This window comes from Pan paniscus, chromosome 5, assembly GCF_029289425.2.
Source record: "Pan paniscus chromosome 5, NHGRI_mPanPan1-v2.0_pri, whole genome shotgun sequence".
Taxonomy (NCBI): Eukaryota; Metazoa; Chordata; class Mammalia; order Primates; family Hominidae; genus Pan; species Pan paniscus.
Window position 1 is genome coordinate 139071212 of NC_073254.2, and position 20993 is coordinate 139092204.

The following is a 20993-nucleotide window of genomic DNA, read 5'->3' on the forward strand; positions in this document are numbered from 1 at the left end:
TTGCTCTGTCGCCCAGGCTGGAGAGCAGTGGCGTGATCTTGGCTCACTGCAACCTCTACCTCCAGGGTTCAAGCAATTCTCCTGCCTCAGCCTCCCTACTGAGCCTCTTGCCTCAGTAGCTGGGATTACAGGTATGCGCCACCACACCTAGCTAATTTTTTTGTGTTTTTAGTAGAGATGGGGTTTTGCCATGTGGGCCAGGCTGGTCTCAAACTCCTGACTTCAGGTGATCTGCCCACCTTAGTCTCCCAACATGATGGGATTACAGGTGTGAGCCACCGTGCCCAGCCCAATTCTCCTTCTCTTAAATCTAGGCTGGCCTCAATGATTCACTTGTAACCAATAAAATGTGGCAAAAATGATAGTGAATGACTTCTGAGTCTAGGTCAGTAGGAGCCTGGCAGCTTCTTTCTCAGTTTCTGGAACACTTAGTCTCCAGGTGCTGCCATGCTATGAAAAGCCTAAGCTACAAGGAGAGACCTACACTGTCCTCCAGGTCCTCTGGTCTAGCATCCCAGCTGAGCCCAGCTTTCGAGTTATCCTGGTCTAGGTATCAGATGAGTAAAAAAGTCAACATGGAAGAGGATTCTCCAATTCCAGCTGTTTCCATCCCAGCAGGTCCAATCATACCCAGCCATTTGAGTCTTCCATTCTGAGGCTCCAAATAAAGCACACAGCTGTCTCTTCTCTGAATTCCTACCTCAATAATTTGTAACCATAATATAATGGTTATTTTATTTTTATTTTATATTTATTATTTTATTTTATATTTTATCTTATTTTGAGACAAGGTCTTGTTCTGCTAACAGGGCCTTGCTCTGTTGCCCAGGCTGGAGTGCACTGGCACAATCTCAGCTCACTGCAACCTCCACCTCCCGGGTTCAAGCAATCCTCCCACCTCAGCCTCCCAATAAGCCACCACACTCAGATAATTTTTTAATTTTTTGTAGAGATGAGGTCTCACACTATATTGTCCAGGCTGGTCTTGAACTCCTGGACTCAAGCAATCCTCCCACCTCGGCCTCCCAAAATGTGGGGATTATAGGTGTGAAACACCACACCTGGCCAGTTGTTGTTTTATACAAATTTTGGGTGGTGTAAAAGCAGTAGATTACCACAGCAGCGACAGGTAACTGGAATGAAGGTTGATAACCTATCTCTTCACTTTAATAAACATTCCACATTTTTCTTCCAATGTATTTTACTGAGATTTTATTTCCAATTAATTTTTTTGCCAATAATAAACATCCACTATTAAGTTCTCCATTTATTTTGACAGTTCAACTTTACAAACCATTACACATCTAACAAAACCATTTTCCAGGGCTTGGTTTCCAACTTATTTGTTTTAAAATCTTCTTTCTTAACATCCTCTCCACTTACTGGAATTATTTCAGTTTTTCACCCTTTCTTCCAATCTATGTCTAAATTAGGTCATGACTAAAGACATAATTACTTGAAGCAAAATGCTGTGTACCCAACTATAAACATCATAAGTAAACATTCTGTCAGGTATAATAATTATTCAGCACTTATTATAAACAAAGTATTATACCAGTACTTCAGATGTTTATAATTATACATGCTTTATTAATGAAAATGGCTATATTGAGTTTCATATATCTATGCTCACAAGTATTATTTTGCCAGAAAAGCACATTTTAATATTTTCAACAAAAAGACTATTGTTTGGTATAATTTTAATATAAACTTCAAACCATTGCATTTTTATAAGTAAAGGCTATCTTATAACTTGCCACTCCATTTAATAGGTATAAATTGGTCACTAACAAATCACAGTGTATATCACTCTTTGTAACTACCTGGCAGAAAAAAACTTAATCCTGCTGCCTCTAAGTGTTTAGTCACTTCGAGATTAAAGTTTAGATTTTGGTAGATATTTAGTTAAAACCAGGTACTGTTTTTAGGTACTGTTTGAGGCCAGCCTAGATGACCCTGTCATCTCAGTTACAATTCAAAGCTCCTTCCTGTAATTCTTTCCCTCCTAGTATCATGTCTATTTTCACCCTGCTCAGCCTTACAGGAGTGGCTACAGGGATACTGTTTTCTTGCTGGCATATATTAAAAGGGAACGAGCTGTATATCTGGTCAATAATATCCTTTTGCCAGTTCTAGAAAGTGTAGTGGAAAAATATGGGCAAGGCAGCTAATGGTACTGGCAAGACAGTGGCTAAAGCAACAGATAAAGAATGAAATGAAGACAGAGATGATGAACAGGGAGAAAATGAAGAGGCTAAAACACTAAAGAAACTGAAGAGTTGGTAGAATTTGAAAAAGGGAGAAGTGAAAGTTTAAGACATTCATTCATTTAATCAACAAGTATTAATACCTTCTAACATGGTTTAGATCTGTGGCCCCACCCAAATCTCTTGTCAGATGGTAATCCCCAGTGTTGGAGGTGGGGCCTGGTGGGAGGTGACTGGATCATGAGGGTGGTTTCTAATGGTTTAGCACCATCCCCCTCGTGGTACTGTATAGTGAGTTAGTTCTCAGGAGCTCTGGTTGTTTAAAAGTGTGTAGCACCTCCCCCTTCTCTTTCTTCCTCCTGGTCATGTGAAGCTCCTCGCTCTCACTTTGTGTTCCATGCTCTCACTTTGTGTTCCATCGTGAGTAAAAGCTCCCTGAGGCCTCCCCAGAAGCAGAAGCCGATGTGCTTCTTGTACAACCTGCAGAACCATGAACGAATTAAACCTCTTTTCTTTATAAATTACCCAGTCTCAGGCATTTCTTTATAGCAGTGCAAGAATGGACTAATACACCTTCCATGTGGCTGGAAGTTCTGGAGTTTAAGATTCAGAGGAAATGTGTATGAGTAGCTTGATTAAAGATAAAGATGACACAATTTGAAAATGTCAAGAAATGCAAAGCCAGGATGTTAGTGAACCCATGGACTGTGTCTCTTCAATATTAAGAAGCAACAGGGGAAGGTATAGGTAAAAGAGCTAGTTGGCCTAAACCTCAAGGAGGAATAGTTTACAAGTTGCGGTATCAGAAAGCTAGAAGAAAGAAGATTACCATCTTTAGGACCTTTGGTTGATGAACTGTGTGAAAATGAGCTGTGTTCACCTGCAAAGGCCACAGGAAAAGCAATATCCTGAGAAGAGAGCCAGGATTACTTTTCTTTCTTTCTTTTTTTTTTAATAGAGACAAGGTCACACTGTGTCATCCAGGCTGAAGTGCAGTGATGCAATCACAGCTCACTGTAGCTTCAAATTCCTGGACTCAAGCAATCCTCCTGCCTCAGCCTCCTAAGTATCTGGGACTACAGGTGTGTGCTACCATGCCTGGCTAATTATTTTTCTTTTTCTTTTTTTTTTTTTTTGTAGAGATGAGCTCTCACTACGTTGCCCAGACTGGTGTTGAACTCCTGGCCTCAAGCAATCCTCTCTCAACCTATGGGCCACCACACCTAAACTACTTTTCAACTAAAGTGAGGAGACTGAGTAATTTATGAAGAAGTGTGGCTGCAGAGAAGTTTGTTCAGCATGAAATAAGAGCTCTACAAAGGACTTATAAAAACGCGATGAGAGAGGATGGGAAGGGCTTGAGGAAGGGAGGGATAGGGAAAGATTTGTTAAAGGATACAAAAGTACCCTGATCTGATCACTAAACACTATATGTATCAAAACATCATACGTACCCCATCAATATCTACAATTATTTGTCAATTGAAACAAAAGAAAAAATAGGGGCAAGGCATAGTGGCTCACACCTGTAATCTCAACACTTTGGGAGCCTGCATTTGGACCTGGGATCCAGGCAGACAGAGGTATGAGGCAAGATGGACTGAACTGCTTGAGGCTTCCAAGACACACTCTAGTCTTACCATTTTGAACACAGCCAACTAGATTTTACACAGGATTACAAATATGCTTGAGAGGTGATCAGGGTTAGCCTTCTTACTTACAAATGTATAACTTTGAAAAAGTTATTTTAAACATCTCTAAGCCTCAGAGTTTTTTGGTAAAACAAAGAGAAAAATAACTACTTCAAGAAGTACCATGATTAAACAGCATAATGTATGTATAGTGCTTAACACAGTAACGCACAATACACTTTTCAGTTTAATTGTTTTTGTTCTTACTGATGTGGCCCTCCAAAGAAATTGTAACCAGGTACACAGGGCATAAGATTGGTTAGTTTTGTCCTGGCATGGTGGCTCACATCTGTAATCTCAGCACGTTGGGAGTCCGAGGCAGGCAGATTGCTTGAGCCCTGGAATAACAGCCTGGGCAACATGGCAAAATCCTGTCTCTATAAAAAATACAAAAATTAGCCGGGTGTGGTGGTGTGAGCCAATAGTCCCAGCTACTCGGGAGGCTGAGGTGGGAGGATCACCTGCGCCTGGAAAGGTTGAGGCTGCAGTGAGCTGTGATCACACCACTGCATTCCAGCCTGGGTGACAGAGACCCTATCTCAAAAATAAAAAATAAAAAAAAGATTGGTTAGTTCCACTGATCCCACCTCATGGTAAAAGCAGTTGCACTTGGAAGGAGAAACAAAAGGACTCAGAATGCTCTGAGTTGGTCAGTTTCACTCAGATAAAGCTAAACATTAAGAGGTTTACCAAAGACTGCTTTGTCTCTGGTATTTTCTGTCTTATACATCTGTTAGATTGCAAGCTCCTGAAGCTTGACTTGTGTCCCCAAGAGTACATACAGGAATAAAATAAAACAACATTCTATACCTCAGGGATGGTAATTCTAGAGGGTACATTTAACACAGTATCTCTCCTTCTGTTAAATAACTTCATTGTTAATTTTCTAAAAGACATTTAGATTGAAGAGTCATTCAGATTTAAGATTAAACATCAACAAAAAGGTGAAACCCAAAAAGGTGAAACCCCCCCACCAAAAATCCATATACCTAGTAAATAGGAGAATATTGGTATATTTATTCATGCTATTCATTATTTTTCAGATGATAAAATATGCAAAAATTTTGTATAAATGAATAATCAGTTAGAAAAGACAGTATAATCAAATAACTCACTTAAATACATCACATGTTGCTGTAAAATTTGTGTTGTTTAACATTTGTTAAATATCTGTGTTTTTCTAGTTGCTGTTTAAAAAAACTTAAGCACGATAAGATTTTACATTCTAAGACGATATATTCCATATTAGTTAGCCACATGACTGCAGAACATACTGCATGTTAAATTCCAATATCCAAATATAGAATGTCTTAGGCAGTTAGTCTTACTGGTTTCTATCTTGATATATGCCTTCCTTAAATGACCTAGAAGAATGTGCATGTTCAGTGTTTTTACTGGTAGTGTATATTCATAACATGTAACTGCAAACATGTTTGCAGTTCAACCCCAGCTCTTCTGGCACGTGGCCTCGAGCAAGTCACTTAACCTCTCTAACATTCAGTTTCATGGTGAAATCTAGTATCAACCTCTTGGGATTATGGCAAGGATGAAATTAAACAGCATAAGAAAATAGCAGGTAATAGTTGCTCCAAAGTGGTATTTACTGTTATTAATTAGACTCAGTATTCCTCCCTCATAATAAAAAAAAATGCCCTTATTTTATAACTGTTCCTATAATTCAGCTTTATCAGTTGACTTGCTTTGTCATACTAATAAACCAGCCTCCGGGTCACTGCCCTCATCAGTGTAGATTTAGCCATGAGACTCATAAAGCTCTCTTCCATCTCAACCCTACTATCTTTGGAGAGTTCAAAAATGCATGTGGAACCCAAAATATCAGACTTATAGTTCTTTGGGATTCTAAATTCTAATAATTTTCACCCCCCCATAAACAATCTCAAGACTGTACCCCGGATCTTGTTATAACTTATCCACCTCTGAAGTCTTCATATAGCCTCCTCTCAGGCTACCACTCCTTGCCTTTATCTCTCAACTTCTAGGCATTATCTTCATACATACCAATTGTCCTCTCAATCCCTAAGTTTTCTCTTAATCTATTAGCTCCATCCTACCTCACTTCCTTCCTTACACAGTAACTAATGGTAGATTAACTAAATTACTCTCTACAAAAGCTCTTTAATTCTCTTAAAATGCAGTTCTTCAGTTCTTCAGCTACACCTACCAGGCAAAACTCAGGCTCTGGATTTGTAACCTGACTGCTTCTCTCCTCATATGCTCAACCATGGTCCTCTCCAAAGGACTGCATAGGACTTTCAGAAAACTGCAAAGCATTCAAATTGAGGCTGGGCATGGTGGCTTACACCTGTAATTCCAGCACTTTGGGAGGCCAAGGCAGAAAGACAGCTTGAAGCCAGAAGTTTGAGATCAGCCTGGCAAACATAGTAAGATCTCATCTCCACACAAACACACACACAAAAATTAGCTGGGCATAGTGGCGCATACCTGTAATACCAGCTGTTCAAGAGGCTGAGGTGGGAAGATCCCTTGAGTCCAGGAGTTTGGAGCTGCAGTAAGCTATTACTATGTCACTGGACTCCAGCCTGGGAGAAAGAGTGAGACTCCATCTCTTAAAAACAACAACAAAAAACTGATACCAAATACCACGTTTCAATTCCTCTTGGGACAACCAGATGTCTTATGGATGCTTTCCTCTGTCTCTGGTCAGCTCTTTCCTTCTCTTTTCCTCAGCAACTATTCCAAATGTTTTCTACTCTGCTTAAGGCCCCAACCAACTACACATGATTTTAATTACCATCTACATGCTAATGACTTTAACAATTTTATTTCTACTATTGATCTCTCCCTTTAGCATAGACACATATCCAAGTGCTTACTAAATGTTTCTACCTAGATGTACATGGCCAACTAAAACTCTCAGAACTCTCCCATCAATTTTGCTTCTCTTGGGGTAACCATCCTCCAAAATAACTCCTAGTGATCTCTATCTCCTAGTATCAGAATCTTTGTGTAGTTATTTCCTACACTGTACCATGGTTGGTCCATGTAACCAATAGAATACAGCAAAGATGATGACATGTCACCATTCTGTGATCATGTTATGAAAAGACTATGGCTTCCATCTTGGTCTCTCTCCCTTCCCACCCCTCAGATCACTTACTATAAGAAGACCCATATGGTAAATAAAGTCTCCTAACAGCCACATGAGTGAACTCAAAAGTAAAATTTCTAGCCCTAGTCAACTCTTTACAGAGACTATCGCCCTGGCCAGCAGCTTGAATGCAACCTCATGAGAAGCCGAGCCAGAATCACTCAGTTAAGTGACTCCTCGATTTCTGAATCTCAAAGTGTCAGATAATAAACACTTGCTGTTTTAAGCTGCCAAATTTGGGGATAATTTTTTACCCAGCAATAGGTAACTAATACATGTTCTTCCTTTATTCTTATCTCAGTCAACATTAATAGTTATTTAGTCCATCTAGTCACTCATTCACTCTCTCATTCATTCAGGAAACACCTGAGTACACAGTATATGACAGACCCGTTATCCTCAATCTTCTCCTACAACAAACTGTCACAAAGTGCTGCCAAATTTATCTCCAAAATGTTTCTCAAATCTCCTCCGCAGATCTGAGATTTCTCAAATCTCCTCCTCAGATTTGATATTTCTCAAATCTCCTATCTCTCTACCACTATTGTCCTAATCCATGGCCCTCATAATTTCTCACCAATACTATTACAATAGCTTCCCATTTAATTTCCTTGATTCCCATCTGTCTCTGCCAAGGGTGATCTATTTAAGACACAGAAAAGCAGTAGTACATGAGAGCTAAGGCAGCTAAGAATCAGGAGAAAGTTCTTTTCACGAATAAATGACCCCAGTATCTTTGCAGACAAGTAAGTTAAGCTTGATAGTTTCAGTAAAATAGCAGCTTATCCATCCCATGTGTACAGGGAAGGAAGAGAGCACACACGGTCCACAGCTGTGAACAATTCAGAGAACAACATCATATAGTGCAGCAATACTGAGTGATCAGACAAAATTGGCCTACATGACTTTGTAGAGAGCCATGTTGTGGTAACAATTTAACACCAAGTGTCTTAAAGCAACACAAATGTACTAACCTTAGAATTCCTGAGGTTAGAAGTCTGAAAATAGTTTTACTGGGCCAAAATCTGAAGGCTCTTGGGGAGAACTTGTTTCCCTGCCTTTTCCAGCTTCCAGAGGCCACCTGTGTTCCTTGGCTCCCTCTTTCACTTAGAAGGATCCTTGTGATTACAGTTGCCCATCCAAATAGTCAAGGATAATCTCCCCATCTCAAGATCCCTAACCTAACCACATCTGCTAATGCTAATGTCAGATAACATCTTCCCAGGTTCTAGGTATTAGAACGTGAACATCTTTGGGGGTGCCACTGTGCTGCTACAGTCCAGTTCCATAATTTTCTCTAGCAACGCTCCACAATCCAGAAGAATAGAGAGAGCAAATAGCAACAGTGACTCAGGATTGAAGGTTAAAGATATACATGGTCCTAAATAGAGCAATATTATAGTAATGAGCTTGGCTCCAGATCAAATTGTTATTTATTCCAGGACAGTTATCTTTGCCAACTCCCTCATGATCACAGTAGTACTCTTAACTGGGTTCCTTTTTCTGATAATTACTAGGGGGTTGAAACAAGAAAGTGTGGACAGATATGAATTGAATTGCAGAAAAGTTTTCTGTATGTTGCATAAGGTTAATTCAGAAACATCCAACCAAATGTGCTATAGCCTCGAACTGTATAAGATTTCAAGTTATCTTTAGGTACACAGACAAAGACTTTTAACAAAACCAACTCCCACAGTGACAATTTATGCTAGAAAAGAAGTAACTGCAAACATGTTTTAGGCAAATGATGACTATGAAAGATTTTATTTAAACGAAAATAAATTATTTTTTAAAGGTTTTGCTCCATGCCCTGGAATCATTTACATATTTTTTTTTCCTTTTTCTGACGTAGGGCAATGTGATAGATTCAAGTTTAGATCTTGAAGATTACAATTAACATACAAGGAAAGAATTTATCCCATGCTTATGATTGTAGGGTGGCCTGTAGGTGATTGGCAAGTCACACAAAAGATTAGTATTTCAGCCTCCATTATCCTTTCCACCCCTTTCATCTGAGGGTGTTTACTGAGATAATGAGAGTCAAAGTCACACTCCTGTGAGGGTGTTTAGGGTGGTAATAAGAGTCATAGTCACTTAGGCCCCTAACAATAGCTGATAAACAGCAGGAGCTAAGAAAACAGCAGATGCAAAGTTGTGCTTCCATTTTTAGATACAGTTGATCTTCTTTACTCATGGACTCCCTATTTGTAAATTATCTTACTTGCTAAAATTTACATGTAACCCCAAAATCTAACACTCAAGGTGTGCTAAATAACCTTTGTTCAGGCATGAGTTATAGTGATATTTGGCTGTGGCTTCACTGTTAATGGATCAATATATATTTTAAAAGGTGTTTTAAACAGAAACACACATAAAACAAGGTTATACATTGATCAGTTGGTGAAAATGTTGTGACCAGAGGGTGTCAGGAACCTAGCTCTGTATTCTCCCTAGACCATGCAATACAACGACCACGAATAATGAGAACTGACTATATTTAATTTGCTGCTCAACCTTTACTTGACAGCTATGGTCCCCAACAATGTAGACTATATATCCATCAGAAAAGAAAATATAGCTGGGCACAGTGGCTTGCACCTATAATCCCAGCTACTCAGAAAACTGAGGTGGAAGGATCACTTGACCCCAGGAGTGTAAGGCTGCAGCAAGCTATGATGGCACCCCTGCACTCCAGCCTGGGCAACATAGCCAGACTCCATCTCTAAAAAATAAATAAATAAACAAAATAAAGACATATAGAAACCTACTTTATTGTTTTTTTGTGTGTGGGGTTTTTTTTTTTTTTGAGATGGAGTTTCACTGTGCACCCAGGCTGGAGTGCAGTGGCGCAATCTCAGCTCACCACAACCTCCGCCTCCTGGGTTCAAGCAATTCTCCTGCCTCAGCCTCCCGAGTAGCTGGGATTACAGGCATGCACCACCACACTTGGCTAATTTTTGTATTTTTAGTAGAGACAGGGTTTCACCATGTTGGCCAGGCTGGTCTCGAACTCCTGACTTCAAGTGTGATCCACCCACCTCGGCCTCCCAAAGTGCTGGGATTACAGGTGTGAGCCACTGCGCCTGGCCTAAAAACCTACTTTATTGTTAAAGAGTATGTCAGCAGAGGCTTAATCAAGTGGGGAGGGGATAGTGGGTACAAACTGACTCCTCTCTCCTGCATCAATTATCTCCTTTAATCTTTATAATAATTCTATGAAGTAGGCTTTGTTATTCTCATTTTACAGATGAGGACAATACAGCCCTGAGTGGTTAAAATACGTATTAAAAGTCAAACACTAGGAAGTGGTGAAGGTGAACTTCAAATAAGGGAATGCCTAACTTACTGAACCACACCTCTGACCCATATGATGGGCACTGCTGCCTCACTGGGCCGTTTGGCTCTGGGAACGATGTGGCTCTCCGGCTGCCCATGAGAAACCTAAACCTAACACAAACACATTAACTCCGGGGTTTCCAAGACTGAAATTTCCTTTTACCCGCTCTACCCCCCAGCCAAATATATTAGAGATTTGTAACCAGAATATGTCAACTGAGGCATCAAAACCTTATTAGAGAATTTAGAAGGTATCAGTATAGTTTCTTTATCCAAGAAAAGCACGTACATAAGTTCTACCCAAAAAGAACGAAACCAAATAGAAAAATTTGCCCATGATTACACATCTAAAATTTGTCAGAATTAATGTACTGATAAATATGTTGTAATTAAAATATATGATTAATATATTCCAGTTACATTTTCTCAAGTCTGTTGGAAAATATATGTGAAGTATTAGGTTGGCACAAAAGCAACTGAGGTTCTTGCCATTGAAAATAAAGGCCAAAACTGCAATTACTTTTGCGCCAACCTAAATATATAGTCTGAAATGGAATAATAAATAGTATTAAATAATTAATAGTACCAAGCACAATGTCTTTCATAAAGTAGGCATTCGACAAGTTTACCAAACACATAGACCTATATATTCTACTTCAGTCATATCTAAGTATATTTTATTACTCTGAGTAGACCATTAAACACACACACACACACACACACCTTCCTCCCAAAATTCACTAGGCGAAACATCTAAAGGTAGGCAAAGAATACTATTTAGTATTTTGGTCATAAAATGTTTTCTGAAAGAAATGAGAATCTTTAAAACTGTGCTTAAGGAGCTACAGGATGAAAAATGCAAATACCTGTGAACACATAGACACACATTCGCCAGAATAAACAAAATCTGCTCAACCACCAAGGCCAATGTCTAGAATTTGTAAATATTCAAATGCGACACTTCATTTTATAAGTAAGAAAGACATGACAAGTAAAAGGGCAAATAACAATTTATTTAGAAATTAAATATCAGCATTCATGGGTTTGGCCTAATAGGACTAGCATAAGTTTGGTCCAATTTCCTATATATGCACTGATGATCCTAACAATGATCTGGAGTTGATGAAGAACTCCAGTGTGATATATGAATGGTATGATGTAAATGTAAGTATACTATATGAGAAAGTGAAAACTTATTAACCCCTATGGAAACTTCTAGTTAACTAAAATAATTCATTCACTAATAATTTAGCATAAATAGGAATTTACCCTGTTATTTTACTAAAATTATCAATTTTATTGATAATTTAAATATTAGTAATGCACTTTATAGATGAAATGTTTTACTTTCCAACTTCCTCAAACTTTGGTATAGAGATGGTACATGTAAATAAGGAAATACAGAATTAGCAATTTAAAAAATCAAGTACTATCTCCTTTACAATTAAATGAGGTAGCACATGGTAGCCAAGTCTAAAATATCCAAATCCCACATATGATTGTTAATCACTAAGTCTTGTTTTTCCATGTACTATAGATCCTTTGATAGTTTCAGCTTCCATTTGCATCTCAAGATAATAGTGTAAGATACAGGATAAAAAATTCATATATTCAACTTCACTACTTTTTATACATTCTCGTTGAAGTTTTGGTAGAAAAGAAAGATGTAATCCTTGGTGAAACAAGGCTACAAATGACAGTTGTTCACTGATGTAATTTAGTTAAAAGTTAAGAATCAGAGATTTTCTAAAATTTTTGCTTGGTCTTAAAGGTTAAGCATACCAAAATACAACTGGCAATCTCCAACTTGCAAATATCATTGTTTCAAAAATTCATTTTTATATATTAATTGATTGGCAGTCAAAGAATATTTTCCAATATTTTGAAGGACCATTAACTCTCTAGGTCAATCTAAAAAGCCCCCTATGGTTTAGACCACACTTGACATATAAAATATAAACCTAATAGTTTGATATGATTCCCCCATATCAAACTACCATTTGTAACATTGTTTTTCTTTATTTTTATTTTTTAAAAAGTAGAGATGGGATTTCAATGTTGCTGTTTTTATTTATCTATTTATCTAATCCTGAAATCAGTTAGTGATTGTCTCCCATAGGTGTCTATCTCCAAAAAAGGGACATGGGGCACCAATTCTGACATTTACTTAATGTCCTTTACATTCTGAAGTGCCTGCAGGATAGAAACTTCCTGTGGTGAATAAAAAGAATGGCGTTACGAACTCCCGTCATTCACATCCTTTCCATTTCATGGCATAATATTCAAATTTATTTGAATGCTTATGAAGATTTTCTTAAAAAAAAAAAAACTCACAAGATCAACTGAAAGGGCAAAATAACAGTATTTTATCAATACTCCCCTGGCCCCCATTACCTCCTATTTTCTTCCACAAACTAATTAGCTTTATAGACCCAGGTTATTCTTCATTCCCATCTCACATTTAAGAGATACAAAATTTTCAAAAAATCACAATTTTAAAAGTTAAAGTATAGGGAACTTATTAATTAAAATGAAGAAATTACTCCAGTCACATATTCCTGCTGAATCTTTATCTTTCATAACACTTTTTAAGACTGGTGATTAGAGGCTAGCAAAGGATTTTCATAAACAAAACAGATAGTGAATCAATAAAAACTGGAAAACTTGCAATTTACTGTGTTTAGGAATGGGGTCTAAGCAACAATCTAATCAAGAATGAAAGCAGTCAAAAGAAAGACATTTAAAATAACCACAGTAGTAATTTTCACACCAAGTATGGCAGTCTCTAAGTTAATGTTATTTTAAATATGTTTCAGTTTGGAATGACTAAACCTGTTAATAAAAACATGAAAATATTATGACATTTAGCTGACAGCACACACAATAAACCTCTGTTACAAAGTGACCAAGTCATAGTATACAAAATATACAACCTATAAACCCAGAAAGTTCCACAGTAAGTATACAGAGGAGACACAGGTTGGTTTCACCCTTACCAAAAATTTGATTCAGATGGTAAGTAAAACATGGTTCCAACATGGAAAAACAATAACTCTGTGGTCTCTTATTGAATAAGTAATATTAGAAAGAAGGTAGACACAGGGAAAAGAGGCCTGTTAGTGTGGCCACCCCCACCCACCTAGACCAATCTAGAGACCTGAATGTGAGTCCAGGTTGAGTAATCTTCAAATGGCACCGAGCCTTCACACCTTCTATACTTATAAAATGAGAGGGTCAGCCTGGTCACAGTCTAAAGTCTAAACCTTTAATCTTTTTTTTTTTTTTTTTTGAGATAGAGTCTTGCTCTGTCACTCAGGCTGGAGTGCAGTGGCATGATCTCAACTGCAACCTCCGCCTCCTGGGTTCAAGCAATTCTTGTGCCTCAGCCTCCCAAGTAGCTGGGATTACAAGCACCCACCACCACACCAGCTAATTTTTTGTATTTTTTGTAAAGACGGGATTTCACCATGTTGGCCAGGCTGGTCTCGAACTCATGGCCTCAAGTGATCTGCCTGCCTTGGCCTCCCAAAGTGCTGGGACTGTAGGCACGAGCCAGGGCACCCAACCTAAACCTTTAACCTTTAACTCTAAATCTTTAACTCTAAAGGAAGTCCCTTTATAAGTTTGTGACCAGTTAATTAACAGGATACTATGCTTTTGTGTCCATTAGTAAAATGCAACAAATTAATCCAAACCACTCCACTATGACTAAAAGATTACATCCAAGCCACTGCATAATAGCATGGCAAAGCTACAATGTAACAAAGAAAAAGAGATGCTGCATTTGGCATGTACTAGTGCTAAGGTGAAATGCAGCCAATTGCTATGTTTTATGAGGCCACTTAACCATTCTTGTTCAAAGACTGAAGTCATAAGCAATACGGAATTATTATGAAAGAGTATCTAGATAATTCAAACAAACCAATTAGTGAAAAATCATTTATTTCATGTACAGAAAATAGTATTATTTGAAAAATTCACTGGTTTTGGTGTTATATAAACACATTCTGGTTTTGGATATAGTAAAAGCAGAGTTAGTATAAAATGACTGATCACAAGGCCTTTTTATATTTGCTAAGAAACTAGTATATTAATTACCTACATTCTGAAGTGACAAATACTTATAATGTAGACAAAGAACGTTATATTTGTATTTTTTACATCAAAAATATATTAAGAAATAAAATAGCTTTTTGAAGCAGTTTAAAGGGCAGTCAATAAACATTTAAATATTTAGGAATAATTTAACTCAGTTGAAATGATCTATCATTAACCCAGAAGAGTAGCAGATACAATTCCTAAAAAGTACTGTCTTTCTCTGCTGTATAACAAAATTACTTGCTGTATCATTATGACCACCATCTTCTTCAGTAAATACTTATTAAGCTTTGGTACTATGTGCAAACCATTCATATTAAGGTTACATGTAATAAAAGATACAGTCCCTAGAGCTGAGAACCTTACAGTCAAATTATGAAAACAAAGTATATTTATAAACACAATAAACAGTATTTGCAAGTTTGCATTATTAAGTATCAAGTAAGAGGTATCAACAACCAATGCTAACGCACAGCAAGGAAAGCCCAACAAGGGTAGCTGGTCAGGACAGTTTTAGTAGAAGAGCCATAAGCTGGGTATTAAATATGAGGACTTGATGCTAAGCACAGAAAACACAAAATAAACTACTTCCTGCTGTTTGGGAACTTACACTGTACCATATATTACTTATGTCTATACTAGTTAAGTGATAAACAGACTGTATCAAAAGTGCAATCAACTAAAGAGGGATTTGATAAGCAGCTAACATAACAAGGTATTAAAAGGGAAGTTTCTGCTGAGAACCAAAGATGATAGAAATGACATTCCAAAGCAGCTGCCAGAACATTCTCGAAAATGTCAAGAGGCAGTCTAAAGAAGAGTGCTGAGATGTGTTACTTTCCATCCCCACCACTAGTGAGGTGGTGCTTCAAGAAGATTACAGAGTAGGTTTCAGAGATTTCCCTGGGGACAGCTGTGGTAACAGGGGCCTGTGTCTTCAAGGGGGAAGGGTGGAAGATGCTTGTCCCACACCTAAAGCCTAGGGAAAAAGGCTTTGAGGGAATGACTTGAAGAACTTGACATGTGCCTCAAGCACTTTGAAGAACATGCTAACCTGGTACCTGATTAATCCCCAGAAAATCTAAAGGATGAGAAGCTGCATGAAGAGGCATGTGAGAACAAGAGAGAGGGCTGAACTGGGACCACTAGCAGAGTTTGTGCAAAGAATGAGTGCTCCCTATGTGGCCTCTATGGAAGAGTGAACAACCTGGGGTGGGATCACACAAGTCCATGCAAGAGGGGTATCTAGAGTTTGCACAGACCTCAGCAAAGTGGAGGTGAAGGTACTGCTAGCTCCAAGAGGCTGAGGAAGGAGTAAGCAACCAATCAGCGCATAAGGGAATTCTCACTGTCAAGGAATTGAGGTGAAAATCTAGAGCCACTGAGGTGGGAGGTAGAAGATTCACCAGTGAAAGAATAAGCTTTAAACATCTGCAACGGCTACAAAAGCACTGAAACTAGATCACCAGCTAGCTTCTTCACTAATCAAGTAAAAGTTTGCTGCTCCTCTTTACTCTTTTCACTTCTTCCTTGACCAACTTTGGAAGGGTGAGAAACCAGAACTGGCAAGACAAAGCAGGAAGAGTAGAAAAACCAGGTAAGAAGTAAAAAGGCAATAACACCCCCTTCCCTAGTTACTGGTTTCCCCCTTGCAAGAGACAGAGCAAGAGACCAGTTAAGGGAGAAGCTTCATCTTTATTTCAGGCTTGGTCTGCAGTTTTTACTTGTTGGTACTGGGCATTTTAATTTTAATAATCAAATTGAGACTTTTGTGACTTTGTTACTGAAGGATGATTTGTATTATCTAAAAGCAACCAGAAAAATTAAGTTAACCCATGAAAAAGGATGAACCAGTCTCAAAGAGTAAATTGAAAGAGACAAAAAGGGAAAAAAAGTAATTTGAAAGTGACAAAAAAAAGCTTTTATAATTACATCCCACAAGGCCTGCTTTTCAACCTGATATCCTGAAAAGTCAACACAGTGGAGAGCACAGAAGTATACAAATGTGGTCTTATAAAACATAATTGAATCCATCCAGCTTCACTGCCTATCTTGAGATAGTTCAGCCATTAACATTTGCAGAAACTTGCCATAATGCAGCTCAAGAATCTAATATTAATTCTTAAAACTTGACACGAGTGACCCAAATATGCTAGACTTCCTTTAAAAGGCAGGGACTGTGTCTTGCTCCCTGCTGTATCTGTAACATTTTCCAAAGTCTCCCTTACATAAAAGGTGCTTAAAGAACTGGTGTTCTCCTTACCATGAGAAGGCAGCTATGTTAGGCTCTTAGGAAATAGGATATGAACAAATATGCATACAGCAAAGACTGCTTTTTAGTTAAAAATATATTGAGCTTCGCTATGGGCAAAATTATAATATATATTACTTTTCATGCTTATCCTTTCATAGCCAGCCAAATATTTGAAACATGCACAATGTATTTTCAGTACATTCTACCACAATGCAGAATAAATGTGAAACCTTTAAACTTTGATATTCGAAGGGGAAAAAAACTACTATATATACATTTTTAAAGAGTTTAGCAGAAAACCCTCAAAATAAGTACACCATCATACAATGCTGTTAAATGCAGAATGGTTTAAAAGGAGAGAAGCATTTTTAAAATATCCATATTTTATTAAAACTCATATCAGCATATGTCTTTTCAGTGAGTGACAGCCTGAATGAAGAGCCTACTATGTGCCGCTACAACTCTGTAAAATAGGTACTATCATCCCTATTTTAAAGATGAGGAAACTGAGGCTCAGTGTTTAATGGCTTACTCAAGGTCACAATAGTAGTAAGTGGTGGAGTGAGAATTTTAACTCAGTGTGTCAGGTTCCCACACTGCTCTTAAGTGTGCTGCTGCTATAATGCTGAAGAGTTGAGTTCTACTGACTTCTTTCCAAAAGAAATAAAATCCAATTTTAATTGTTACATTTACAGTGTACAATTATGAAATATTAGCCATTGTCAAGTTCCAACCATAGTTGGAACACACCTCTGCTAATATGAATAAACTCTTCATGAGTAAAAATTCTATATGGCAGGCAGTAGTAAAGTTCATAACAGTCCCTCTCTATGTTTATATACACTCATGATGTCATGCTTATGTATAGTATTTACAATAAGTGTATATGACTATAAAATTTGACAACTTTCAAAATGGTGTATAAAGAAAGCAAGTCTTATATGTTTGTAGAAACAGAAAGATGTTGGCTCCAACAGAGTCCTATTATCAAACTGTTTCATTCTCAGGCCTTATCTTAGTAAATAAAAGCAGGATAATCCCTTGATATTTCAGTATATGTCAACGGTTCTTAATTGGAATGATTCTGTTTCAACTACCCTGCCCGCTCCTGGGAAATTTTGGTAATATCTGGAGGCATGTTTATTGTCATGACTGGGGGTGGGTGGGTGAGGGCAGCTACTAGTACCCACTGAGTAGTGCCAGGGATGCTGCTAAACATCCTATAATGCACAGGATATCCCACAATCAACAAGGAATTATCCAGTCCAAAATGTCAATAGCGTGACACTGAGAAACCTAGTATGAAGGATTAAATATCTTTAGTACTTAGCAGAGGGGGTGGAGAGTGTTTAGAGACTGTAACTACAAACACAAAACCAGAGAGTCCACGTAACACTCAGTAAAGATCAGATGAGGCATTCAAGCGGTGTTGAGAGCACTGGCCTGAGAGCACCCTCTTGTCTCATTAGATATGAGGTGGGTAATGTAATGGGAGAAAATACCAGCTTCCAATCAATACACCTACCTTTACCAGTGGGGCTGACTTATTTTTTTCTGATAAAAGAACAGGAAACTGAAAAAGTGTTAAGTAGAAAGAAAAAAAATGTACTGAAGAGCAACAGCATTTGTTAAACAGAACACAGTCCCACTACCAATTTACTGAGTTTTCTTATTACTTACAGTAGGGCTCTAGAGGGTTACATCTAAAATGAGAACAGTGGATGTTATGGACACATCATAAGAGAAAATCAGAATAAATATTCACGTGCTTCATTCAGGACATCAGTATTCGGAAGATCAAACACTACTGCAGGAAGCCTGGCTTTTAGAGTCCAAATATGTAAATGTTCTGATGATACACTACTATCATTCCTTCTTAGATCTTCCTTTCTCTGAATGCAATACTCTGACAAAAAAGGAAACAAAACACCGCACACCTAACAATTTCTGAGACAGTGCTGAGATCGAACAAAAGACAAAAAAGAAAATTTCACAAGACGTTGGTTGAGTTTTACTGTTATGTACCTGTAACTTTTCTTTTGCTCTTCCATTTGTGCTCTCATTTTGTAGTCCTTTTATGTTATCTTTTCTATCCTCAATCACATTTCTTCACTAAAATCTTTTTATTCTCTTTTCAACCTTTTTTCACTCCTATTTCCTCCTTTCCTCTCTTCCGAATCTCATGTCTTACTTCACTCTCTCAAAAGTGCCAACCAGCAATGGGATTATGTGAGAACTTTAGAGTTGAGTCAGACTCAGAGGCTATCTAGCAGTAACCCCCACGATGCCCATCTCTCTTCAGCATACCAACTCTCCTAACAAGCTGTTAGGAGACAGCTTAAACACATTAAGGTATATCATCTTTCTTAACTTTCAGACACCACAAATGACTTCTTACCGATAGGTATTGCTAGATTGCTGGTGAGTTCTAAGCAGAGCAATATAACAGATATGAATTGCTCTTGCTTCACAGATACCAATTCCTTCTCATTATCAACATTAAATTAGAAAAAAAGTTCACTAATTTAGGTACAGTCCTAAACTACACGTGGCCGAATGTGAAGGCTAACTGCTCTTTGAAAATTATCCTTCGACAGACAAACATTGAACTAGATGCAGGCACAGTGTGAGATTCATCTAATAAGCCTTGTTTGACATTTTGTCAGGATAAGCAATGACTCATTAAATGCCCCAAATTGGCAATCAAGGTATGTTTTACCCTCCTACATTCCTCTGAAAGTTGATTCTTCCCTTAACTGAGTAACCAGTAAGATACTGTTTAATTCCGAGTCATATTAGGTAAATACGGTACTGTACTTCAAATGGTACTGTAGTGTGATGCCTCGTGGAGCCCTGGCAGATGCACGGGAGCAACAGTAAAGTGATTTAGTATTGTGGAATAAAGGAACTAAATCCTAATTTGTTCTGTGCTAGTTTAGCCCTAAAGGGCAAGGAGGTGCAAGTCCCTTACGCGCACCGTGCCGCTGTGCTGTCTAGTTTAAATTCATGTTGTCAGCGTTCCACCAAAGTTTGCAGGGTTTTGGAGGTGTCTCCGGCTGTTGCTTCGGCGGAGGAGTAGAGTTCCCCTCGCTGCGAGCGCAGGGCGCACTGCCTCCCGGGGAGGCAGGTGAGTCCGGCGCGGCCCGCACGGGGTCGCCACCCGCCCCGTCGCTGCCCCCCTTACCTTGGTGAGCTGGGCGATTTTCTTGCTCATTTTCAGGTGCATCTCCTGGCTGTAGTCCATGCTGTGCCCAGCCAGCTGTGCGGTGGCCGGCGAGGGGGCGAATTTGGCCGCCCCGGCCGCCGAGCCGCCGTAATAGTGCTGCTGCCAGCTCATGCCCGGGGTCGCCATCTTCCCGACAGACCCCAGCCGGGGCACCTGTCCCCGCGCGTGGAGGCAGGCCCGTGGAGCAACGACGCCCGGGAGGCAAGAGTCGCGGCGGCCGCTTCCCGACCCGACACCCGGCGCCCCCCAGACTCGGCCGCAGGCGCCGTCCCGCCCGCGACCCCCGGGTCACCCCTGGAAGGGACGGGGCGGTCCCGCCGGCCCGAAGCCGCGGGGACAACGGCGCGGGGCAGATGCCCGGGGTTGGGCGGCGGCGGCCGGGGACCGGGCCAGCTCTTGCACGCTCCTCAGCCCGCGCCTGGCGGAGGCGTCGAGGACAGCGCAGCTCCGCGCGTCCGGCTCGCAGCCCGCACCGAGGACTCGGCGAGGCTGCGGAGGGAGGAGGAGACGGGGCGGGCTGCGGCGGGGGTAGGCGGGGACATGGAGGAGGACGCGGGAGCCGCCGTTACCAGGGCGCGCGCGGGGACGGCGACGTCATTTCCCCGCAGCCAAGCCCCGCCCCGCCCCGCCCCGCGCAGCCGCCGCCGCCGCCAGTCCCGCAGCCCCGCGGCCAGTGCGGGCGCCTCGCGAGGTCGATCCGGAACCGTGCCGCCAGTGCTTCCCCCGTGTGGCGGGGATCCGGCAGCCCAGCCCTGGCGGCGATCCCCGTGTAGCGAGCGTGAGGCCTGACGTAAAAAAAAAGTATCCCCAAGAAGACGGTGCCGTAGTCACCTTCGGTTAGCAGAACGGGTGTCGATTTACAGACCCTTTCCACATGCGTCCTCGTGTGTGCAGGGCCCCAAGAAGTGGCTCTTCCCCAAGAAGAGAGGCAAGCCCAATCCAGAGACATGAGTAGTGAAGTAGCGAGGATTCCCTGCCCTGCCCTTCCTTCCAATGGCACACAAGTGACCGTGACACTGTCTTAGCCGCCCCCTCCCATCCCGAGTGCCCG

General features: G+C 40.0%; 1 protein-coding gene across 9 annotated transcripts in view; it reads right to left on the reverse strand.

Moving 5' to 3' along the window:
* FAM184A (family with sequence similarity 184 member A) overlaps positions 1–20433 on the reverse strand; it is a 117988-nt gene extending 97555 nt beyond the window's left edge. For 8 of the 9 annotated variants that reach the window (XM_034962780.3, XM_034962776.3, XM_008952923.5 and 5 more), the window contains exon 1: positions 19901–20214. In XM_034962780.3, coding sequence (XP_034818671.1) covers positions 19901–20068 — 168 coding nt within the window. In that variant the 5' untranslated portion in view covers positions 20069–20214. Of the gene's footprint in view, positions 1–19900 lie in introns of all 9 variants that reach the window. The other variant, XM_003827590.7, reaches the window with a different exon arrangement.
* Between the last annotated feature and the right edge of the window lie 560 nt (positions 20434–20993).